This window comes from Piliocolobus tephrosceles, chromosome 14 (genome assembly GCF_002776525.5).
Source record: "Piliocolobus tephrosceles isolate RC106 chromosome 14, ASM277652v3, whole genome shotgun sequence".
NCBI classification, from domain to species: Eukaryota; Metazoa; Chordata; class Mammalia; order Primates; family Cercopithecidae; genus Piliocolobus; species Piliocolobus tephrosceles.
Window position 1 is genome coordinate 24877107 of NC_045447.1, and position 26093 is coordinate 24903199.

The 26093-nt window shown below is 50.7% G+C and overlaps 1 protein-coding gene across 1 annotated transcript in view; it reads right to left on the reverse strand.

Annotated features, from left to right (window-relative positions):
• The window catches only part of COL27A1 (collagen type XXVII alpha 1 chain), a 162405-nt gene that overhangs the window by 116294 nt on the left and 20018 nt on the right, over positions 1–26093 (reverse strand). Inside the window, exons 4-7 of the mRNA XM_026457102.1 lie at positions 23635–23688; positions 18956–19009; positions 7281–7334; positions 5724–5777 (exon numbers count right to left, since the gene is read on the reverse strand). Coding sequence (XP_026312887.1) covers positions 5724–5777; positions 7281–7334; positions 18956–19009; positions 23635–23688 — 216 coding nt within the window. The remainder of the gene's footprint in view (positions 1–5723; positions 5778–7280; positions 7335–18955; positions 19010–23634; positions 23689–26093) is intronic.

Consider the following 26093-nt stretch of genomic DNA (forward strand, 5'->3'; position numbering starts at 1 on the left):
AAGACTAGAACACACACACGCCCGCATGCACGCTCAAACCTGTAGACCCTCTCTATGCGCTGCCATTTACCCAGGACTACATGCATAACAGATGACTTCTGTTATGGGGAAAGGGGAAGGGACTTGTCCAAAGTTACCTAGCAAGTTATGGCCAAGTCAATACTTTTCCCCGGACTCCAGACCCACTGGGATATACAATTTCTAGGTATCTCTTGATCAAGGGACCCTGAAGGGCCTTGAACATTGCCATGAACACCCCAGTTTCTCCTGGATGGCCAGGAGCAGCAGAGCGAGCATAGCCAAGGTGGGAGGTAGGAGGTAGGAGGTGCTTATGCTCCCTGGAAGCATCTTAACAATGTTTACCAAGCTGGGGCCGGCAAATAGCTCCAAATGACAGGGCCCCAGACCTGCAAGAATCTAAACCATTATCTTGTGCTGCACCCCACCAATTATGGGGCGGGTGCTGACCGCAAGGTGGGCCTGTGGGCAGTGACTTTCCAGTTTGTGATCGGTGCCTGACTGGCACTAAGGGAGAGGGAATGTTTCGGGGAGCTCCAGGGACCGTGGTGTCTGCAAGGGGCCTCTGGCTGCCCAGCAGGCGGGTCTCCACAGGACCTGTGTTTATAATAGAACTCGGTCTATATTTTGGTTTGGGAGCCAGATTAATCATTGCTTACAATGCGCAAGGAGAAACCAGACATCACCTCACTGTTGCTACAGACCGTCTCCCCGTCTGGCTGGGCTGCTTTTTGGGCTTTGGGCAGGGAGGGGAGGGGTCCTGTCCTTGCCTGAGGGTCCTAGGGACCAATATGTACTCAGACATCGGCTGTCCACCCAGGCTCCACCTTGGCCTGAGCAAGGCCTCAGCTCCCGTTGTAATTGAGCTGAAACTCACCAAGCTTGCTTAGCTCTCCATGAATCTCTGCTGAACTTCCCTACCTCCTGGGCAGCCCACACCCCAGACTGGGCCATCAGCAGGACAGAAAGAATCAACGAGTGAGAAACACATGACTAGAGTAGAGGGTCTTATTATGTGATGCTGGACAAGGTGCCTCTCTGGACCTCAGATTCCCCAGCTGGCCTCTCCAAGTGTCCTGTGGGCCCAGAAACTGTAGGATTCCAAAGTCTGTGGCTAGTCTAAAAGCACAGTCCATCATGGCGCAGCCAGGTGTCTGACACCAAACTCTGCTCTGTGGATACCTGAGACCGCTCCAGGCAGGAAGGTATATTTTCTGTATGGCTTATTCATTTATCCAGTTGTTCCTTCATCAAACAAATGTCTGCTGAGCCCCAGCAATGACCAAGACCCTGTGTTGGGCACTAGAGATACACCAATGAACAGAAAAAACTCTCTACTTTCTAGAAGGGGATGTGGGCATTAAATGCATATTAAGTGCGATGAAGGAGAATGCTAGAAGAATATAGATGCACCCAGCCACAGGAGGTGGCATTATAAACTGAGGCTTGGGGGAGGAGCAGGGCTTGGACAGGAGACACAGGATGGGATAGGAGGGATGCCGGTGGGTATGGGCTGTAGAAGCAGGGGAGCCTGGAGAAGTTTCTCGGGGGGAACTCTACGGAATTGGGAGTGCCACACTCAGGCAGAACCGGGAGTTCGCAGAAAGGCGGGAGATCGTCTCAGGCGGCCTCAATCACATTTCCCCAGACACACTTCCAGATGACCCCTATGCTCTCCCATTTTGTTACAGCTTCCCACAGATAATGGCCAACTCAGGCAGCTTTCCTGCTAGGGGGCAGGGTGGGGGCAACAGGAGGGAACTGAGGGGAAGTCAGGCTGGAGAGAAGCAAGTCAGGTTTTGATTTGAGTAGCAGTTTTGTTCCATGCATCATGTCTATCTGGGGCAGTATGGTAAGAAAGATTCAGGGGCTGTCTCAGGGCTTGGCCAGAAAGATCAATTCGTGATGCTTGCCAGAGGTGAGGAGTGAGGGAGGTGAATGTGGTCAGCACTGCGCTAAGCCCCATGTGGGGAAACAAAGATGAACGGGTTGGGTTCTGTCCTCTGTCCAGTCTAAGCAATGTGTCGACACTAGTGGGTTGCCCACTAGCCCAAAGAGGCTGAGAAGGGAGGCCAAATGGTCAGAGAAGGGAGGGGTGACTTCCGCCTGGAGGTGCTGGGGAGTGCTCTTGGAGAAGATGCTATTCTTCTCTAAGAACAGAGCCAAGGGGCAGGCACACGAGGATAAGTGTGGAGGAGAGGGCATGCCTGGGGAGGGCACAGCAGAAGCAAACACAGGGAGGCAGGAAGGCCCAGGGCACACAGGATTGGATGGGGCCAGGGTTTCTACACAGCAGGGGCAGGGAGGCAGGAAGGCCCAGGGTACATGGGATTGGATAGGGCCAGGGTTTCTATACAACAAGGTTTCTCAACCTTGACTTTGTGGGCTGGACACATCTTGTATGTGTATGGGAGGGAAGGGCTATCTTGTGCATTGCAGGATGTTTAGCAGTATCTCTGGCTTCTACTCATCAGAAGCTAGCAGCACCTCCCTCCCAGTTGTATGTAATGGCCAAAAATCTCCCCAGACCTTGCCAACTGTTCCCCGGGGGGCAAAATCACCCCAAGTTGATAATTACTGGTCTCTAGGAAAGAAGGCAAGAGAGTTAGATGAGAGAGAGCATGGGAGGTGCAAATGGAGTTCTGGCAGCCTTCTTGGCTAGCGGAGGGCGGTTAGCTGGAAACTAGCAAAATGACTAGCACTACCAGATGGGCAAGACCTTCTTCAGATGCTTCTCTTCATGATCATGATCACTATTCATTCATTGCATAAGTGCATACAAAGTGCCTGCCGTGTGCCAGCCCTGTGCTGAGTGCAGGGATATTACATCTCATTTAATCCTCCCAACCACCTCATGATGCGGCTGAGGCCCAGCAAGCTGAGGCGACTTGCCCAAGCTCACACAGCAGGAGAGGGACAGAGCAGGGATTCCACCCAGGTCTATGTAACCTGGTTTGCATGTCTTCCTCGCCTTGGGAACTGGTCCAGCAAAGTCCTTCCACAAGCATCTCAGGCAGTGGCAGAGAAACAAACCTTCTCAGGCAGGCAGGCTCTTTTTTACTGGATGGACACTGTCTTGTCTGAGAAACTGTTTCAATCAGCCTTGTGTTGACTGAAAGGGCCTGAGGGTCAGAAGACCTGGGTTCAAATCCTAGCCCTGCAGCTTAGAAACCCATGAAAAGTATTTCCATTAAATTGGTGCCTCTTATTCTTGGCTGCAAATGGGAACCACCTGGAGGCCTTTTAGAGCTACTGATGCCTGAGTCGCACTCAGACCAACAGAGCCAGAATCACTGCAATGGGGCCTGAGCTCCCTAGCTGGGAGCCACTGCTGTAGACTGCAGTCACCAACCAAAACTCCCTTTCTCTTGCTGATTTTTCTCCATAGCCCTTTCTGTCTTATAGTGTACCTTTTATTTTTACTGTTTTTCTTTGTATTATCTGTGTCCCCACCCCAATAATGCAGGTCCCAGGAATTTTTGTCCATTCAGCTCAGTGGCTGGCACATTACAGGCATTCAATAATTCTTGTTAAATAAATGAATACGTAGGATTATCCATGTTGCCTCAGAATGACACAAAAATTCAATGTGCTGGTGATCACGAAGAGGAAGCTGACCTCACCTCTTATCCACTCACCTCCCTTCTCCCCTCAAGGCTTCCCACAAGAAATAATGCAGAAAAGCCACGCTATAGGATCAGAGCCAAGTGGCTGCTGTTGTCACCAAAGACGTGTGTGATAGGAGAGACCACCTACAATGGTGGCCCCAGGCACATTGCCCATGGCAGTAGTTCTCTTCTCTGATCCCCGCCACTGGTCAGGGGTCTCTGCCTTGGGATCTGAGCTCCCCGACGCTTCACCCAGCACCCTCTGTGAGTAGGTGACGCCAGCCTGCCACAGACCAAACTCTTCTGTGTGTGTCTAGGCCAGGGCCAGAGGGGAACGCAGAGCAATTGGCTTTGCCAAATAGTTTTCCAGCTGCACAGTGGCTCTTCGTTAACTTAGAGAAGCTGCCTGTCCCTGCTCAGGTGAGCTGGTTCCTCTTGGTTGGGGGTCCTTGGCCCCCTGGACATCTGCTTAATGCAAGGAGCCCTGGCATCCCGGGCAGGAGCTGGTTCCAGTCTGGTTTCCCTATCTCCTGTCACCTCTGCTAGGCTGCCACCCCTATGCAGAACAAGACCACCAGAGACTGCTTTATGAGCTGGGACCGGAAAGAGCCTTTTCCACTCACACCTCATCCATCAGAAAGCACTAGAGCCCAGAGGGGAAGTAAGTGGGGAGTGCGAGTCCCTCTGTGTTCTCTGAGCCAGAAAAGACCATATTTCCCAGCTCACAAACAGCCACTGCTTCCAGGGCAGGCCTCTCGGGTTGGAGGTACGGCCTGCTCTGGCCATGGGGACGGGAATGAGGGAACAAGATCCTGCAAGGCCCCCTGTGTCATGGGGCTCCCAAGGCAAGAACTGGGTGGAGCTGGGAGACACCCCAGCTGTCCGGATGAGAGCCAGATGGCCTAGAGAGAGTTCAGCTGTGGCCACAGCCGGGAGCCAGGGCAGAAGCTTAAGAAACAGTGGTAGGCCGATGGATTCACCGGATAATCCATCAGCAGTTGGGGATTTTCTTGGAAAAAGCAATTGATCCTTAACCTGCATTGCCTTTCCCCCATTTCCTGAATACCTGCTATGCACAGGCTTCATGCTAGGTTCAGTAGGAAGAGCAACAAACCAGATTTGCACACCCTGATTGGTGAGGCACACCTGGTAGCTCAAAATAACTAAGCCAAGACAGCTTAAGTGTCCTTGAGCAGAGAGGAGCCTCCTGGCCTGAAGCTGAGTGCTCCAGGAGGACTCCTGAGAGTAGGCACAACTAGAATAGAGTCTTGAAGGAAGGGAGACACAGGCTGGAGGTGTCACAGAAATCCAGGGGGGCTGTAAGCTACAGACCCACTACCTAGGAAATGCCAGTCTTTTCCCCGCACAGGTGTTTGGACAGGCAACTCCCCAGCATGGCTGAAATGGGGATGGGATGCGGGTGACACAACAACAGCCAGGAAGGTACAGAGAACCCACTGCCTCTCCAGATTATTCCCCTTCCCCTGCAGGGCATCAGCGAGGGCCACATATAAGACTCTGAGAGCTCATTGACTTGCCCAAGGTCACCCAACCAGGAAATGGCAGAAGGGGGAATAGAACCCAGGTCCAACTGACCACAGGGTCCACTCCCTCAACTTCTCTGCTCCAGGCCTTGCTCCTGGTCACACAACCCCAGACTGTGCAGGGTCAGAGACGGGGATCATTGTCTCCATCTCACGTAGGAGAAGGCTGAGGAGCAGAGACAGGACTTGTAGGCCCAAGGCAACTCAGCCAGTGGGCGGTGGAGCCAGGGCCAGCACAGGGTACTCCATCACCACAAGCTTTCTTGAAGGTGGCCTCCCTGGGAGCAGCTTGGCCCCCAAAAGGAAGTACAGCAAACCAAGGATACTTCTTAGGCTACCTCATTAACTACGGTGGGAGGCACCTACTGCAAGCCAAGGGATTCCCTGCCCCCAACAGTCACAACCCTTGGAAAGCTCTCTCCCATGTGCCCTGTGCCCAGGGGAGCTGGGCTGGGGCTGGGGAGAGGCAAGTGGGCCCACAGCTCTCCTGCCTGAAGACCTGGCTTGCTAGGAGGCCCACTGCACAAGGCAAAGCATCAAAACCAAACAGTACCTTTCGTCCCGGAGGTCCTGGATTCCCGGAGAGCCCAGGCAAGCCCATGTCGCCCTGCAAGACACAGACAAGGCGGGTGAGGCAGGAAAACGGGAGCAGAGACACACTGCTACACTACAAAATTGGAATTGTAACTTCCAATGGCTGGTTGTTTCCAAATGAGATTCATGGAGTACTAGAGGCCTCAGAGGAGACTCGGATGGCTGCCCAGCAAGAAGAGTGGGTGGTGTACCCCGCCCTCTCCCCACACAACTCAGCCGCTCCATCTGATCTATTTTATATACTGGGCTTCAGCAGAAGACACCACTTGAAGAACGGGTTCCGATACTAAAACCATGTTTGAAAACTATGTTCCAGAGGACATGTGCCTTATCAGTCCCATATCAATCAGTCATCTCTCCCTGCAGTCCTGAGACACCTTCCCATTGCTGGGCATGCCCTGGCCAAGCACGGGGACATTTCTGCCACCACCCCAAGGCCTGAGAACAGGCCACACAGGAGCAGGAGAGAAGCCTGGGCTCCTGGGTGCCGATCTCATTTTGCCACTTACCAGCTGCATGACGTCCAGCAAGCCACCCCTACCTGGGCCTCCGTTTTCTCATCTGTAAGCTGGGCCCATCTGTCCTGGCTCATGAGGTTATGATGGGGGTCAAGTGGTAGTATATGGGAACGCTTTCCTGGGACCCTGGGTCACCCAGTAAATACGTGCTAAGGGCAAACACCTAGCAGTGAGGATGTGAAGCAATAAGCCACCCGTGTCTTGGGGAAATCAAAGAGAGCAGCCAATTCTAGGTGCCTTTAAGCACAGGAGGCTGGGCTGAGAAGCAGTGTTCAATCCATTGGGATGGCTCTAGGGCTGTGTCCAGAAGGAAGCCAGGCAGACCTGGGCATTGCTTCCAGGGTGTCTGTGCCTGGAAGATTGACACATTGGACAATCTCATGTGGAGTTCTGGGCTCCCCTCTTCCCATCTGTCCTGCACCCTCTCCAAGTCCCTTGCTCAGTTTATGGGGTGGATGCTTCAGAGATGGGTGAAAGCCTTTAGCCAAAGTGTTTTTCCTTCTGCAGGCAAACCTGGTTTCATAGCCCTTCAGAGTTAGGGAGCCCTGAATCTCTAGCCTCCTAGAAATCCACAGACCCGTCTGCTGGAGTTAACCTCAGGAAAGGCTTTGAGTGTCTATTGGAAGCTTCCTGGCCATGTGCTACCAAGAAACTTCTGGATGCCCACGGTCTCCTAGCAGGCCCTGCAGAAAGCCATGCAGGACATTAGGCAAAAGGACATTCACCAAGAGTGTGACCATAGGAGAAATCTTTTGTCAGTTTTGTTGGTTGCACTTTGGAAAGAAGGTGGCTGGGAATAACCTTGGGTGGGTTTGGTGTTGAGAAAGGCTAAAGGACTTCAAGGAAAAACCCAAACCACACCCTGACCCTTCTAGATGTTCCCACCTCACTGCCTTTGCCATGCATGGCCTCTGCCAGGACGGCTAGCTGCAGAGTGTGGTGATTTCACTATTGTCCACTCCCCTCTTCCCTGAGAACTGGGGTCCCTGGAAACCTACCTTTGCCCCATCGTGGGCCTTTCCTGGTGAGAGCCCTGGGTCCCCTTTCTGTCCCTGAAACAAAAACAATTCCACTTTGGCCACCAAGTCATCTAGAGAGTATGTCTGTCTCCCCACAAACTCTGCTCAAAGCCCTGCTCCCTTGCTTAAATGCCTTCCCATCTATCCTCCCACTCACACGCCTCCAGAGGGTCTTCTCCAATTCCACTATTCCTCTGCTCTAACACCTTCCATAGCTCCCTGTGACTGCAGGGTGACAAAGTCCAAATTCCTCTTTCTGTTATCCCAAGCTTTCTGTAATCCAACCCGTCCCAGGCACCCTATCTAGACTCTGCTCTCCTTTCAGCAGCCAAACCCACAGAGAGGGTCCCTCTGCTCTATTCTCAAACCACAGCCCACTCCCCAGCCATGTCCCACACTGTCCTGCCACCAGGCTGTTGCTCAGGCAGTCACCTGCACCTAGAAACCCTTTCTCCAACCATCATTAGCCAAACCACAAACATTCTTCAGTTCACAGCTGGAATGTGTCCTCCACATCCTACTTGTAGAGCTCTGCGCCCATCCTCCAGGTGACCAGTCTCTGCCTGTGCACATGGCCAGGACTGTCTCCTGGCTTGTTCCCCTGGGGCTCTCAGGGGTTTCTGAGAGACATGTCCAAGAGGCATGTCAATACTTTTTGAGTTTCCAGAATGTTGATATCCATCTCATTGGTCTCTACATGAGGTTCAATGCACGAACAGCCACTTACACGTGTGTACGGCCCTTCACAGTTGACAGTATCCCTCACCTCACTAGATTCCTACAGTCTAGTGAGGCAAGGGAAGCATTATTCCTCCCATAATATATTTGGGAAAACTAAGGCCAGGAGAAGGAAAGGGACTGTCTAGGGCCTCAAGATGAGGCATTGGCAGAGCTGAGATTATAACCCTGATTGGTGACTCCCAGACCTGCATTCTGGGATGCCCTGGCTCCGGCTGGGTTAGAATAGGCAGTAACTTGACGAGAAACTGACAAGCAGTGAGTGCCCAGTCAGAGGCAAGCACTCTTTGTTCCTAGCGTAGGGACAGTCCCTGTCGCTCAGATCCTGGCTCCGGAGAACATGGGGCTCAGGAAAAGGGCCCACAGATTCACCAGCCGCGTCTCTCACGGGGTGCTCCTGGCTGCGGCTCCTCTCCTTTGGCCAAACCTGATCAGATGATTCAGGAAACAGCCCTGTGGAAAGTTGGTCCACCCTGTGTCACCTTCTAAGAGCTCCTAATCTTTGTCCCCATTCCTATCCCACCTTGAGCCCTCTCCCCTCCCTGCCTCAGCTGGGCCCAGAGTCAGAAGTCCTGGACCTGCCAGACTCACAGTGGGACCTCAGGCAAGTCACTGCACCTTCCCAAGCCTCAGCTCCCTCACCTTTAAAGTGGGGACCACACATGCGCACCCGCGTACACACACACACACACGCACGCACACACATGCATGCACGCACACAAACACATAAACACACGCCAGCTTCCCAGGTTTTCAGGCAAGGAGCCAGTGGGATAATGACCGTGACACATGGGAGGGGTGGTTTGGGCAACTTTAATTAATCCCCACTCGGTTCTTTTCTTCGTTAGAACTCAGATGTTCCAAATCCTGACTCGGTCACCCTCCACCAGATATCACTGCATTCTGAACTAGAAAGTGCCTCTAGGAGGGAAAGGAATGAGCTTTTGCTGCTCACCTACTATGCGCAGATACTGAGCTAGCCCCACTCTGTAGACCAACTCCTTTAGTCCTCATAGCACCCATTTGTTCCAAGGAAGGACAAAAGTGGGTTCAGAGAAGCCAAATCCCAGCCTGGGCTGGCGTTCCCTGGCAGGGAAGAGACAAAGGCTGAGTCCGTCCCCAGGCTAGGTCTGACTTCAAAGCCCCGTTTGCAAATGGGAAACCTGGGTGCTTCTCCCACATTCCCCCTCCGCTCAGCTACCCAAGGCTAAAAGTCCCCAGAACCCCACCTCTGTCCATCTGGGCCCCTCTAGGTCGTATCTTCTGCAGAACCTCACCTCTGGGATTCACCTTGCACTGCAGCTGGACCCCCTCCCACCCTGGGCTGTTCAGAAGCCCAGCTCAATGCCTTTTATGTCCATGGTACAAGGCCAGGCCTAGGGCTACTGAGGATTCCAATGGCCAAAAAAGGACAGCAGCTCTTTCTCAGCCAGCCTGTGCCCACCTTGATCTGCAGCTGATAGAGGAGCTGGGCTTAACAAGCTTTCAGGACTGGGCCTTCATGTATCCTATTCTGTTATCTTACAAAAAAAGGAAACTGAGATCCAAAATGATGACTTGTTCCCTTGCCCAAGGTCCTTTCCCAGGGCATTTTAGTTATTGACGGATTTCTCTCTGCATTCTCAGCAGCCAGCACAGTGCTTGAGATGCAATGCCTGCCCGAGTATGATACCTTCAAGTACAGATGCTACAAGCCAAGTCTCAAGATGAACAGAAGGCAGGGAATGCCATGGTGGGGAACAGACACACTCATGACCATGAGGAGCAAACCAGAGAGACCGGTGATGATGATAAACATTAATATTTACTGAGTGCTCTTCTAAGCCCTGGACACATACTAACTCATTTAATCCTCCAAATCCATAAGGCAGCAACGATTACTATCCCCCTTTTACAGAAGAGAAAGCTAAGGCACAGCAGGAATAAGTCACCTGTCCAAGGTCATACAATTAGAAAGTGGGCTTTAGTCATTCTATTACAAAGATACATGCATGTGTATATTCATTGCAGCACTATTCACAATAGCAAAGACATGGAATCAACCTAAATGCCCATCAATGATAGAGACTGGATAAAGAAAATATGGTACATATATATCACGGAATACTATGCAGCCATAAAAAGGAATGAAATCATGTCCTTTGCTGGAACATGGATGAAGAAGCCATTACCCTAAGCAAACTAATGCAGGAACAGAAAACCAAATACTATCTGCTCTCACTCATAAGTGGGAGCTGAACAATGAGAACACATGGATGCATTGGGAAGGAACAACATACACTAGGGCCTGTTGGCGGCAGGGGATTAGGGGTAGGGAGAGCATTAGTAAAAATAGCTAATGCATGCTGTGCTTAATACCTAGGTGATGGGTTGACAGGTGCAACAAACCACCATGGCACACGTTTCCCTATGTAACAAACCCACACATCCTGCACATGTGGCCCAAAACTTAAAATAAAAATTAAAAAAAAAAAAAAAGAAAGTGGGATTTAGGTTCTTGCAGTCTGGTTCCAGAGCCTGAACAGTTTTTGTATTTTGATATACTGCAGATGAAAAACTACAATCCAGTGGTAAGGGGAGAATAGGAAGAAGCTGGAGAGAACTTCACCTAAATAGAGGTAAATCCTTAAAGGCAGTTACAGCTTTTGTAAGTTGAGACTGGAAAAAGACCAGGAGGAACCAGATGAAGTGGCAGCTCAAGGGATGCTCAAGGTACCTCTAGATGGGTGAAAGTATGACTTCTGGGATAGAGCACACTATATGTATTCCCAGCCAGGCTCCTGCAAATCTTCCAATAAGAAATATAAGTCATATACAAAGTCCAGCTAACCATTTACACCTTCACAGGAACAAGAATCTTGTTGTCAGACCAGCTGTCCAGCCAATGAGCTTGTGTGACCGTGACAGAGCCTGTGTGACCTTGAGCAAGCCACTTTCCCTCTCTGTATGTGAAATGGTAGACTCTGCCTGGATTAGTTAACAGAGCCAGGTGGTACTAGAAGACAGATGGGAGCCTTAAGTGCCAAGAACATAGCAGGAATGGGAACTACGGTGAATACCTTTCCTGTAGGTTGGGTTGGGAAATAGAACAGAAGGCTTGGGTGGCTGAGGCCCAGAGATGGGGTGAGACAAGGGAGGAATAAATCACAAAAGATTTGGAAATTCTGGCCAGGCATGGTGGCTCATGCCTGTAATCCCAATACTTTAAGAGGCCAAGGAAGGAGGATCACTTGAGCCCAGGAGTTCTAGACCAGGCTGGGCAACAAAGTGAGACCATGTATCTACAAAAGCAAAAAATTTAGCTGGGTGTGGTGGTGCACACCTTTAGTCCCAGCTACTTGGGAGGCTGGGTGAGAGGACTGCTGGAGTCCAGGAGGTTGAGGCTGCAGTGAGCTCTGATAGCACCACTGCACTCCAGCCTGGATGACAGCAAGACCCTGTCTCAAACAAACAAATAAATTAATGAATATTGAGAAATTCCGGGCTGGAAGCCTCCTATATAAGCCATCCTTGGTCTCAGTATCCAGCACAGGGCCTGGCTCAGAGAAGTCATCATAAAATGTTTCACAAATGAGCAAATGAGTGAACAGAGTCTCAAGAGACAATGGTAGGGATAGGAATGGGTCAAATCTGGCTCCAGCCCCAGAACTTTCTCTGAATTTTCACCAGGCCTCCTATTGTCACTACGACTATTTTCATGGGTCTAGAAGTTCTGGACAATGCAATAAGGCAGGCAAAATAAATAAGAACTACTAACCTTTGACGAAAATGAGACAACAATATGTTCTCTTCTGCAAATAATATGAATACCTATCTATAAAATCCAGGAGAACCAACTGAAATACTAATAGAATTAATAAGGTGATTTAGTAAGGGGATGGTTATAAATTAAATACAAAAATAAAAAATACAAAAATTAGTAGTTATTTTCACTAGATGAGAGCTATCTAGAAAATACAATGGGGAGAATATTCCATTCATGACAGCAGAAAAATATAAAATTTCTAAGTATAAACCTAATAAGAAATGTACAGGGCTTATGTAATAAAAACCATTAAAATTTACTAAGAGACATTGTAGAACTTCAACCAAATAGGAAGACATGCCATATTTTTAGCTAGAAAAATGTAATATTTTAAAGATGTTAATTCTTCACAAATTAATATATGTATTTAATTACAATTCCAGTAAAAAGCCCAAGAGTTTTTTCAAAGAAATTGTTAAGATAGGCATAAGGTTCATCTGACAGGATAAATAGCCAGAAATGTTTTAAATAAAGAGAAGAAGAAGGATACATAGTACAAAGATAGTAAATGTCATATAATTGGCATTTTACTAGCATAAAAATAAATAAACAATGAAACATAATACAGTGGCTTGTATTAGATCCTTGTCTATCATAGAGTAACCGGTGGAGGAAAGATGTTTAACAAGTGGTTAACTATTGGTGGAAAAATAATGCTGGAACCCAACTCCATTTCCACCACCCCCATTAAGATGAATTCCAGATGGTTTAAATTTTTTAAGAGTACAAAAGATATTATGAAATGACAAGGAATATAATTGAATACCTATCTGATCTTAAAATAGGAAAAACATTTCTAGGTATAAAAGCAAAATAAAGAACCACAGATTTTACAGATCAATAGAGCCCTCCTGAGATTATCTGACATATTATTTTTTAAAAGGATAACATTTCTATTCGTGAAAATCATCATGAATACTCTTAAGAAGCAAACAACAAACTAGAAAATATTTGTAAGGTGGACAAAGCCTTAATAACCTGAAAATAATGTTTACAAACCAATAACAAATGGCAACATCCCAACCTCCCAAAATAAACCAACTCGTAAGTGGTGAAGTACAAATGGAAAAGAGATTTAAGAAAAACATACATCTCATAGATGATCAATGAAGTGAAAATGCTAATAAATTATCTTCTTTTAAAAATATCTTCCTTTAATGCTAGCAGGAGCATAAATCAGTTTAACCTTTCTAGAAGGCAATTGCTAATAAAATAACAGCTAAACACTCATATGTCTCCCACGTGCAAGGCATATGATAAATCATTTGCATATATGTGTATATATGAATGTGTATGTATATACAAATATATCTTGGTATATGTCTTGATATAGGTCCACATATACATATATAAATACACATACATGCGTGCACATACACACACACATAGTGAGGTATGAACTATGATCATCCTTGTTTTACAGAAGTGGAACCTGAGGCCCTCCGAGTTTTAAGTAACTTCCCAAAGTCATGCAACCAGCAAATGGTAGTGAGGTGGGAGATGAGACTTGACTCTGGAGGCAGCGCTTGGACTTGGGACCAAACTGAGGACCAGCTAAAACAGGCATGAGGTAGAATCACATTTCCATAAGACATGCCCACTAGTGTGCCATGTTAGTTTACCATTGTTATGACAACCTGAAAGTCACTGCCCCTTTCTATGGCAATGACCTGATGACCTGGAAGTTACCACCCCTTTTCTAGAAATTTCTGCATATTCTGCCTGTTAATTTGCATATAATTAAAGGTGGGCATGAATACGACTGCAGAATTGCCTCCGAACTGTTACTGTCAGCACGCTGCCTATGGAGTAGCCCCGCTCTGCCTGAGCAGTCACGGAGCTGTTCTGCCACATCAATAAAGCTGTTTTCTTCTACCTTGAGCTCGCTCTTGAATTCTTTCCTGAGTGAAGCCAAAAACCCTCCCAGGCTAATCCCCAATTTGGAGCTTGTCTGCTCTGCATCAGTAGAGCCAGGATTCAAACTCGGGCACACTGACTCCTGAGACCACATTAGCAATTCTGTTTTTGATGAACTTATCCTAATGAAATGATTGGAGATATTCTAACATTTATATACGGTAATGTTAATCAAGATAATATTTGTATATTAATTCAAAGTGGAACTGATTTTTTTTACAAATGGAGTAAGTTACATAAAGCATGGGATATTAGTGTTGATAGAATGCCATGAAGCCATTAAATCATATGTGATGGATGCCAAGTGGCTAACACAGGAGAATGTTCACAATAATTGTTAAGTGAGGAAGGCCAGATACCCAGCCACAACAAAGTGGATCCACACTCACATATATGACACGCACAGGGAAGACCAGAGAGCTGTGGAGCTGAGGGCTAGATTGTCACCTTGAGGTCAGACAGCTGAGGGTTTGAATGCTTGCTCTGCCACTTACCAGAAATGTGACTCTGGGCAAGATACTTGGCCGCCTTGGACCTATTTCCTCATCTGTAAAACGGGGGTAATAATACCTGCTCTGCAAAGTATATAAAGCTCTTGGCCAGGGCCTGGCCCAAAGGTTGCTCAAAATGCTCTCAGAGTTTATTACTGGGCAGTACCACTACAGGTAGCTCACTTTCTTCTTGATATCTTCTGAACTTCTCCACATTTTCCTTGGGTGGCTGAGGCCCAGAGAGGGGATGAGACAAATGAGCACTAAATCACAAAGGATTATAATAGTCTGGGCTGGAAGCCCCCTGTATATTCCATGTCTGATCTCAAGTGCCCAGCACAGGGCCTGGTCCAAAGGAAGGAACATTAGAGGAAGAGGAAAGGTAAAGCTCACACCAGCTCTGCCAGCAGCCACCTGGGCCATGGAGCCTACTCTCTGCTCACCACTTCTCCTTCCCAGTGTCCAAGGGCCATAGTCCTCCTGGCTAGTTCACTGCAGACCAAGTGGACCTGACCAGAGACAAGGTGGCTAGCTGTCCAAGAGTGGGACCAGGAGCCTCATGGCCCAGTACAGGGAGTACTGGTGGGGAGCACTAGCTTCCCTCTCCAGAAGGAGACCCCCACCTCTGCCCTAGAGCTCCTCATTTGCACCAAGGACCTGCATCCCATCTGACTCCACCATGGTCCAGCATCAGCGCCCTGCCCTAGGGCAGCTCCAACCCTCCAACTGGCCACCAGCCAAGCTCTGCTTCTCAAATGGCCTAAATGACGTTTGCAAACCTCATCCGGTCATGTCAATTCTGCTGAAATCCTTTTCAGGTCTTCCAGCTGCTCTTTGGATAAAGTCCAAAAATCATACCACCGACTGCCAGGCCTGTTGCCCTCGCCAGCCTCCTCCAGCCCCTTTGCATAGTTGTCCACTATACTTCAGACCTTGGTTCAACCTTCCTGCCCTCTGAGAAGGTGTCCCTCACCTCCTGGACAGGATCAATCTGCATATCGTGGGGTCTCTGAGCACCCCGGGCCTCTCACGTGGAGCCCTAGAGACCTAATCGTGGTGTAAGTCTGCACTTGCCAATATGGTTGGCTTGTTTTTCTTTCTCGCTCACCTCTACACTCCCCAAGGGCAGGGACCATGCCTGCCTGTGTCCCTGATAGCCCCAGTGCCTCACACATGCTGACAGCTGCCCCTTCTGCAGCACCTGCCACTGGTCAGCACCGTTCTAAGCGGAAACACATCCTCTCAGGGTCCTAGCTTCTCTGCCTCATTCTCAAAGTCCTGGATTCAGCTCTGTGCTGGAGCTGACGAGCTCCCTTCCCTGCTGGATTGGAACACGGGATATGTGGGTAGAAAGTAGATGGGCAGAGCCTTGGGCTCTGGAGGAGGAAGATGCTCTGGATGTAGCCTGGCTCTGGCCTGTACCAGCTGTGACACCCTGACAAAGCTCCTTCTGGCAGGCAAACCCAAGGATCTGAAATACAGTCCCCCCACTGCCCAGCCATGATCCAGGCAATGTCCCTTGGCCCTCTGAACTTTCACTCTTCTGCACTCTCACGAGGGAGGAGGTCCCTCACCTCAGGTTTCTCTCTTTCTTGGTCTTCCTCAAACCACCCATCTCTCCCACCCTTCAGTGTGGCAGAGGGATCGTCTTCCCACTAGGCCATAAGCACCTGAAGGCGGAGATGCACTGAAGGGATGACTGCATGGGGCTAATCCAGTTCTGTGCCCCCAAGGCAAGCCCTGCCAGGTGTGACTGATTTATCTGTCAACAGCCCATAGTGGGTGCTCAATACACGTTTGTTGACTGAAGGAGGATGAATGGATGGGTGGCCCCAGACACCATGCACTGAGGTTCCACAGTGCTCTGAGCAGGGCCAGCAGGAGGAGCTGATGGAGTGTCTGCTACCACAGGAGCAGGGAGTGAGTCTGGCGGTGGGAGGAGACAGGCTCCACTGGTCCCAGAGCGGGCTCGGCAGGGGCAAGCCTGGCCATTCGAAACAGCTGCTGATGCTCAGCATCAGGGGCCAGCACAGGCCTTGGGGGAAGCCAGCCCTACAGTCCCACCAGGTCACCTCCCATCCCAAAGGGGATCTGCTGAACAGTGAGGACCCTAGGACCCTCTTCCCAGGGTCCCACCCATTCATGCAGACACACAGCTTTCTCATCCAATCTCAGCCAAGTCATTACTCCCATCCAGGGAGGGCCTCTGCTTTAACCTTTTCCTGCCCATGCCACAGATCAGCCTAGGGCCCTGGCCCAGTTACCTGGGCCTCCTACCTAACCAGCCTGCCCGGGGGCCCCCTCTGTTCACCCTTGGCCTCAGGGCCAAGTGTCCAGGCAAAGGGCAAGATGTTTCCCCCTGGCATTTTATGCAAGTCCCAATGAGAGAAGCAGCCTCTGACTCCAATGTATTTTATAGAACCCACACCCTTGTCTGCTATACACAGATGTAAATGGGAGTCCTGTCCGTGAGGCCCCGAGTCCATGGTTTCCAGTCCCATGTGGCGGTGGGAGAACTCACTTGCTAGGGAGAAGCCTCAGTGGCCACACTCAGAGATGTGTCTCAGAATGCGAGGAGAAACAGCTGGCAGGCCCTCCTCCTACCATGGCACATCTGTTAGCAAGATTGGGATGGGCTACCATGGTGCTGGCACTGAGGTCCCACAGTGCTCTGCGCAGGGCCAGCAGGAGGAGCTGATGGAGCATCTGCTACCACAGGAGCAGGGAGTGAGTCTGGGGGTGGGAAGAGACAGGCTCCACTGGTCCCAGAGCAGGCTAGGAAGGGGCAAGCCTGGCCATTCAAAACAGCTGCTGATGCTCGGCATCTTGATGTACCCATGGCCTCTGCAAAGCAGAAGTCTCCAAATGAGTTCCTGCCTCTCTGCCTGACCCGTGGGAGCAGGTTCCGCTGCCATTTCCTAGACAATGTCTTCACCGACCTGTGCCTCAGTTTCCCCATCTGTAAATGGGTACGGTATCTCCACCCATCTCTTTAGGTCTTTGTGGGGATCAAATGAGACCAGCCACATCAAATACATGCACAGTGCCTGGCACACAGGAAGGGTTCAGTATATGGCTGGTACTATATAATCAGTGTTCGCCCTGTGAAAGCCCAGAGCACCTCCAGGCAGCTGCTAAGCACTGGACACCAGAGGCCTCCACTGCCTGCCTTCCAAAAAGGAACCCAGCCCAGCTCTGGACTTAGAGTCACAGATCTAGAGGGGCTGAGGTCAGTGCTCCTGCACTCTGCTCTGTCCCAAGACTCTGGCACCACAGATCCATACGCCCAGGACTACCACGTGAGGCCTCTGTCCAAAGCTCCCAGGCAAGCTGATGGGCCAGAAGGAGTCTCCTTGACTCAGGAGAGCTGGGCTTTAGAGGCTGCTCAGCAGCTCACTGTGCATGGCCTGGAGCCAATCAGTTAAGGGCTTTCCTTAAGCCATTCAGCCTTTGCAGCTGGGTTATCAAAGAATGGCCCTGGACCTGGCCCAACCAAAGCCCAGGGGTGCACTTCACCTGGTTACCCCACAGATGACACAGGCTGGGTTGGGAGGCCCCTGAGCCAGGGGCCCGTCTGCCCTCCACAGCTCCTTTGGCACAGGCACTGCTCTCTTAGCTTCAGGGACTTTAGCATCTTCCTTCCCCTCCTCCTATCTCTCCAGCCATTCCGCAAGCTTTCTTTTCCCATGACCTAAATGTTGCTGGCTCTGGCACTCCTCTTGGTGCTCTGAGTTTCTCACTTCCAATGCAGGTTCTCACTTCCAACAACCTTGCCCTCTGCCAGAGCTCCAGGAACAGACTGAAGAGCTCAGCAAGTGGTGTTCCCATATCATCAAAGCATCAGCCACTAAGGTCTCATTAAAAGTGAACTCGAGTATTCCAAGAAGACTCCCTGTGGGAAGTGGCATTTCTGCGCCAGCCTCCCCCTGGCTCTATCTCCAGCTCAGAGCAATCTTGAGTTCCATAATATCTCTCCATAAATGATCACTTGACCGGGCTACATGTTTCCACATGCAACATCATCTGAGTCCCCTCCTGGGGATCTGAGTCCTCCTTGGGGACCAGTTCGGTCCCCAAGGCTAATATCAGGGAGGTAAAAACTGTCTGGTGTTTGTAACTGTCTCTCACCTTGCACCCACCACCATCCTTTCCACCCTACCTCCTCCCACACCCCTAACTTGGCCTGGACTAGCCTCCTTTCTCCTCTGTATCACCCCTGGTCTCCCAGCCTTGGCTCTGGTTCCCCACCCCCCCTTCATCCTCCTCATGGCATCTAGTGAGCTTTCTAAAACGTGATCTTTCCACATCCCTCCCCAGGATGCATCTTACAACACGGTAAGCCTTATGTTCTTAGTCTGACATTCAAGGCCAGCCTTCCCTGTTTAGCAAGAAATCACCCCTCTGCCCACTGCCCTGAAGGCTCTGGGTTCCAACTGCCCGACTCCCCCAAGTCTCTCCCAGCCGGAAGCATTGTGTCTCCAGATCAGGCACAGGGCCCAGCCCTGGAAAGGGATCCGGAGGGTGATCCTGGCTTGGGTGGGAATCCCCCTCAGTGCCCTTGAAGCCCTCCCACCAGGCGCCCCTGGGAAGTACTTCAAACATGGCTCCAACCCCAGCACCCACCAGGCGCCCCTGGGAAGCACTGCAAATATGGCTCCAACCCCAGCACCCACTCCATGGCCACATCTCCAGCAAATACTCACTTTGGCTCCAGGAGGGCCGGGGAGACCTGGATTTCCATAAGGCCCAGGAGGACCCTGAAAGAGAAAAGAAACAAAAACAAATAAGGTGACAAAAAACAGGGGCCATCTCACCTCTGACTGCAATGCCTTCCCTCCACCCACTGGTTTATTATCTTCTCCCCAAACCAAGCCCTAGCAACACTGTCATGGCCACTCAGCCTACTTTTGGGAGCACCCGCTCCACGCCTGGCCCTGTGGGAAGCACATCCCATGTGCCATCTCATTTGATCCTGTTAACCGGGAAGGTAGGTCGTATTGTTATTACTATTTTGAAGACAAGGATGCTGATGTTCACAGAGGTTTGTAACTGTCTCAGATCACCCAGCTGCTAAGAAGCAGAGCTGGACCTTGATCTCGGAGCACAAGTCCTTCAGCCCTAAATTTTACCTCCTCTCCACACTCTCTCAGCCTGGCCCCGTCAGCCCTTCCCAGCTTCTTTAGGCTCAAACCACCCTTAGCTATGCACTTCCCTCCCATGTTTCTGGTACTTTCTCTCCTCATTGCCTTTGCCCATGATGTTCCCTCATCTGGCAGCATCTTTTCTCATCCATCTGCTCTGCTTGAAACCTGATCCATCCTTCATGCCTGGCTCAAAGTGCCATCTCCTCCAGGGAACCCTCTAGGGCTCCTCCAGCTTCAAGTGGACTTTTTTTTTTTTTTTTTTAGAGGCAGGGTCTTGCTTTGTGGCTTAGGCTAGAGTGTACTGGTGTGATCATAGCTAACTGCAGCCTCAAACTCCTGGGCTCAAGAGATCCTCCCACCTTAGCCTCCTGAGTAGTTGGGACTCCAAACATGGGCCACCATACTTGGTTAGTTTTTAATTTTTTTGTTGTAGAGATGGAGTCTTGCTACATTGTCCAGGCTGGTCTCAAGCTCCTGGCCTGAAGCAATCCTCCTGCCTTGGCCTCTCAAAGTGCTGGGATTACAGGCGTGAGCCATGGCAGCTGGCCCCAACTGGACTTTTGTATGAGTCTTTGGAGTTGAAAGCTCAAGAAGGATGCATGTGACCTCTTGTGAATAAAGGTGCACCTCTCCCATGGCTACAACATGTGATCAGACCCTTAGACTCCTGCAAGTTCCAAGCTTTCAAGGTCTTCCAGAGACCACAGAGCACCTGGGAACACTGGACCCAGAGAGTCCAGGAGGCTTGGTCAAGGTCATACAGCAGAGTTGTGGCCAAGTGAGATCAGGGTCCAGGGCCTGGCGGTTTCAAGTCCAGAGTTTATTCATGGTGCTGGATTTTCCCAGTCCATATCCAAGTTCCCTTATAACAGCTGGGTCCTGTCATGTCCACTTTCTCCAGCAAGGGCCCTGGCCTAGAGTCTTCCAGCCCAGTAATATAAATAGAGCCCTAAGAGTCGGGTAATACTTGAGGGTTTTTGTCTAGCAGGAATAATCTGGGGCATAGGAGGTGAGGAGAAGCACCCCAAAGGGTCCAGTGGTCCTCCCCGCCCAGTCAGCCTCTAGGCACACCGCCCTCGTCCCTGCCCCTCTTGATTCATCGGGCTAACTGTGTGTGAACTGCTTTCTTCTTCCCTCTCTGAGGCCAGCTTCCCAGCTGCAGCCTGTCACATTCCAACCAAGGCACCTCCCTCTTCCTCTCTTCCTTGATGCCTGAACTGGGACCCTCCCCTTCTCCGAATGCACCGGGAAGGAAAGTGTCCAGAGCACACTGAGCCTGGGGAGTTCCTCAGTGCCACTTGTGACCCTCCTTCCAAAATAATCAGCCCTCCTGCCCTCCCCGGCAGTCCACCAAACACTGTCTCCTGGCACGCGACAGAACCTGGAAGCATCGAGACTGGGTCCCAGTTCTGAGCCCCACTTCGCAATCCCCAGCCTCAGTCTCGCCCTCTGTTCTGTAAATGACTGGGACCCAGCAGGCTCTAAGGAATCTGGAACACCCCCCGATGTTCACCCCAGCCCAGGCTCGTGGAGTCTAACCAGGTCTAACCACAAGCTCAGTGGGAACTGGACAGAGTTTGGGAGGGGGTGCTGAAGGAGGGGTTCGTGACACCCAGTTCCACCAGAGCCAGGCGTGGGCTGCACAAGGTCAGGGGTGGCTGCCTCTCCCCAGTCATGCCCCCAGCTGCCCCATAGATGGTGGGCCAGAGCACTCAGCTCCCCCATCTGCAGCTTCTGAAGGTGGGGGCTTCCTGTTTCCCTGCGCCCCCACCATCCCCACCCCTCTCCAGCCTTGCAGAGAAACGAGGCACATAGTTGACTGAAAGCCAAGCAGACTGATTCTATAAATGCTGCAGCCTAGAAAGCCAGGTGGGGGAGGCTCTGGGATTCCCCGACATCCCTCCATGGGCTAGGGGAATATGTGGAGGTAGGAAGGGGCAAGACACAGAGCTTTGGGCGACTTCAGGTAAGAATGCCTCTCCTTAAGCCCCTCCAGAGTCCCCATCTGTGCAGAGAGGAGCTGGGATTGTTTAATCCCGCATTCTATTATCTTTAGAATTTTATAATATATGGAATTTCCACTCTAGAAACAGGATGATGGTACAGTGGCGGGCGGGGGGGTTGGGGTGGCTGGCAGGGAAAGGGCCTAGAAGCGTGTCAGGAAAGTCATTCACCCAGAGCTAGGTGGAAACTTAGAAACGCCTTACCATGATCCCAGGCTTTACAGATGGGGAAACTGAGGCTAGGAGGAGGGAAGGGACTTGCCTAAGATTTCACAACTTCTTGGTGGAAATATTCTTGACTCTTAGATTAAAACTCTTCACCAATCATTTGCCCAGCACCTCCTGCACGCAGGGCACTCTGCTAGGCATCATGTAGGAGAGAGAGGTAACCAAGGCCTATCTCTGAAGGGGTTCAGGTGAGTACCCAGAAAAATAAGCACAATAGATGCTTAAGATGGTAGGCTCTGGGCCAGGTGCAGTGGCTCACACTTGTAATCCCAGCACTTTGGGAGGCTGAGGTAGGTGGATCACTTGAGGTCAGGAGTTTGAGACCAGCTTGGCCAACATGGTGAAACCCCGTCTCTACTAAAAATACGAAAAATTAGCTGGGTGTGGGGGCATGTGCTTGTAATCCCAGCCACTTGCGAGGCTGAGGCAGGAGAATCACTTGCGCCTGGGAGGTGGAGGTTGCAGTGAGCCCAGATTGCTCCATTGCACTCCAGCCTCTGGCAAAAAAAAAAAAAAAAAAGTAGGCTCTGGAGGCAGACTGCCCGGGTTCAATCCTGGCTCTGCCATTTACTCTCTTTAACTTTATCTGAAGTAACTAAACCTTTCTGAGCCTCAGTTTCCTCATCTGTAAAATGGGAATAGATTGAAACCTATTTCTCAGGATGGCTGGAAAGGTGGAATGAGATCCTGCACATGTGGCTCAGCAAACAGAGTTCAGTGGTCAATGAGAGCTTTGAGAAAATGGCCCACGCCATCCAGAGGCAACAGGGGAACCACTGCGGGAGTTCCAAGAAGGGAGTGGTCATCAGAAATAAAGGTGGTGTTTGCTCTTAGACATGAATGGAGGAGTTTACAAAGGAGGACAGCCAGAGCAAAACCGCAGAGGCTGGGGGGCTCAGGAGGTTGGGGAAGGGAGCAGGCTGCCTAGGTCAACTGCCTCATTCTGGTCCCAGGCTGCACGGTCCCATGGGCTAGCAGCATCTGTGATATCTATGTGATCCCCTGGGGGCACGTGCTTCATGAAGGCTCTGAAGCCAGGAAGAAATGCCGCTTCAGATGGCAGATTCCAGAGCCCTGGGCCCAGAGAGCACAGGGCCAGGTCTGGAGGGAACTAAGGCTTGGGTAATTGCATAACCAGAACCATTCGCTGGGCTCAGAGCTAAAAATATGCCCCAGGCAGCTATCTCTGCCAGGGCCTCACCAGGCACCCAGCGTGGGAAAGGCTGATTCAGCCTGGGCACAGATGCCGGGTGCTGTTGGTCCCAGCCCTCTAAGGGAAGCAGGTAGGTCTCCCCCTAAGGGGATCTCCAAGGGTTCCAGCATATGGGTAAGAGCCTGGGTTCCAGTCCTGGTTTTACCGTTTCCTACTCAGTTTCCTCATCTCTAAAACGAGAATGATCACACTGCCCCATGGGAGCTTGGGGTGGGCGTGAGAGGTCAAATAAGGCAGCATAAAAGAAGGTGCCAGGACATCACATAGGAGCTATTTTATTTTCCCTCTGGGGCTTGGGCTAGCTCAGCAGGGAACTGCAGCCTGCCAAGCCCGGCCTCTCTCCAGCAGGAGGAACTCAACTCCTCCCTGGCACGGCCCCTCCAGGTACCTATGTCCGCATCCCTACCCCAGGAGAGCCCTGCAGAAACAGGAAGAGGGATGCAAGGGCTATATTTCCCCAAGTCAGCTTTTTTCCTGGACAAACACTGAAGCCCATCAGCCGAGGGGATGTGATCTTCAGGTTTCCCCACCTTCCCCACCCCAGGCTGCAAAGGGTGATATCCCCAATGGACAACTGAGACCTACAAGAGGTCATTGCTGTTCCATGCCATATCTGTCCATAGAGCATGCCTGAGAGCCCTAAGTCCACTCCAAATGGATAAAGCAAAATATGGGTGCCAGAGATGGGGAGGGAAGAACCTGAGGACACACAGCAAACCTGAGACCTCGGGGGCAGTGAGACGCAGGCCAAAAGAGCCAACCAGAGTTCCAAAGGACAGTATGAGATAACTCACCCGAGGCCCACGTGCACCAGGGATTCCAGGTAGCCCAGGCAGCCCAGGGGGACCCTAAGGAAAAAACAAGACAGACAGCATTAGACAGTGCTCACTGGCAGCAGAGAATGGGCTCAAGCAGTCATTCAACAATCCCGCCTGCAGCTGTGGGCATGCATAGTCCACGGCTCAGAGGAGGAGTGCCCTGGGGTCCCTTCCCTGAGAAACTCATGCTCTTTGGAGCTTCTGGGCTTTGGTAGCTACTATTCAGTCACCGAAGCCCTCATCATTTTATCACCCAGCTAACTTAGGGTGTCACCTCCTCCAGAAAGCCTTCCCCCAGTTGGAAAAAGTCCCTTCTTTTCCTCTATTTTAAAGACCACTATCTTACTTGGGGAATTATCTGCTTAGAAGCCTGTCTCTCCCATCAGATGACGGTCTCCTCAAAGGAACTAAGGGGATATGAGTCATCTTTCTATCCCCAGGGCTCAGTCAAACATTTCATAAAATAAAACAGAAACCTCAGAGCTCAGCCAAATTCTCTGCAGAATCAGAACAGAGAAGGGACTTGGCCAAGGTCACACGAAGTATCTCTGCCCCACAAAGAGGCGGCACAGCACACAGAGCACGGTGTGGGTTTTTGAATCAGATGCGCCTGGGTTCAGATCCCTGTCACTGACAAAACGCGCAAGTCTTTAGCCAGCTTATGCCCATACAAACGGAGGCAATAAAACACTCCCCATGGGATTCCAAGGATGACATGAGAGATGATAAATGTGTAGCACAGTGCCTGGTACGTAACCGGCACTCAAATGTGCTATCTGTTCCCATGGCCACAGCATGGTCCAGCCTTCATCACCACTCCCCAAGAACCTGCAGCAGCCCCCTCAGTGGTCTCCCTGCCTCTACTCTCTCCTCCACTCCCTCCCTTCTGCAGTCCTCCTCCACACAGCCTCATTCACCTTCCAAAAGCCCTCCCCTGCTCAACATTTAAGAGCTCCCCATTTCCCACAAGTGAAAGACCTAACGCTGAAGCTCAGCATTTAAGGAACATCTGTGTATCTTCATCTCTTTTCTCTTTACACAGGAAGGGAGGCAGCCGAGCAGACTTACTAAACCATGAGCTGGTCTTTGTTCAAATCCTGTCTTTACCACTTAATAACTGCAGACTTCCTGCAATTCCTCCCACTTATCTGAGTCTCAGATGCTCCCTGTTAAGATGGGTCCAACAACTACTGTTGCATCTACCTCGAAGGAGTAAATGAGGATTAACTAAGCGCCTGATGTGAAGAACTGTGCCTGAGGCCTTCAAAGGAAGCCAGGCTTTCGAGGATGTGTGAGGCCTGGGGAATTCATTTGTTTCAAATAACCATCAACGAGATTCCAGGTTTCCTGCCCAGAGTTAAAATCGGTGTTGAAAACCCAGTCCGGTTTGGCTGGTAATTAATCCAGATCTCATGCTGGGCAGCCTCGGCTCACAGTTCTGGCCTGTGAACACCACGTGCTTGCTCGTCCATGAATAAAAATCAGAGGAGAGATCCAGACAGGCAGATATGGGTACCAAGGTCACTGGGCAACAGCCCTGAGCAGAAAGAGGAGGGACTGTTTTGTGACCTCGGGCAAGTCCCAGCTACCTCTGAGCATCTGGGGACCTCTGGCCAAATTGTCGGCAGAGCTCAATGGCCGGGTAGAGGAGTTGTCTGGTTTTGCAGGCTGTGGACTCTGGGTGCCAGTCTTACCTACTTCTCCTCTCCAGCTGTCTCTGGGCAATAGAGTATGGTGTAACGCCAAGGGCCGGGGTTCACATAGGGCACTCCCCCCCCCACCACTTACTAGCTGGGTGGCTTTGAGCAAAGCTATTTCCAGGCTCCAAGCCTTTGTTTCTATTGCTGTAAAATGAGGTTAATAATAGCACCTAGCCGACAGATAATCTATAACAAGTGCTAATCCTGGTGTCTGGCACCCAGTTAATGCTCAAAAAAATGTTAGCTGTTATTTCTGTTAAGCAAGCTTCTGGAACGTCCTCAACTCAAAATTTTAAGCCACCCTCCTTCACGTCTGTTTCTAGGGGACAGTAAGAGATGTCCCTTCTTAGGAGGCCCTCCTTGACCCAACTGTCCCAGGTGGACCCAGAATTAAAGAAAAAGCACGGGGCTGAGACGAAGCACACTGTAGGTACACCATACCATTTCAACAGATAGGAAGCCAGAGGGAGGTTCAGAGAGGCAAAGTGACTTGCCCAGTACCACACAGCTAACAAGAAGCAGAGCCTGGATTCAAACCCAGGACCACTGGAACTGTTCTCCTACCCTGGGCAGCTGCCACACAATCCTGGTCAAGTGTGACTCTAGCTAGGTATGTGGCCTTGAGTAAGTCCCTTCCCTTCTATGGGCATCTGTGAAGTAAAGATCCTGGAACCTTCCTGGCACTGGCATTTCCTGAGTTGCGGAGAGCCAAGGTGGGGGTAATTTACTCTGCTA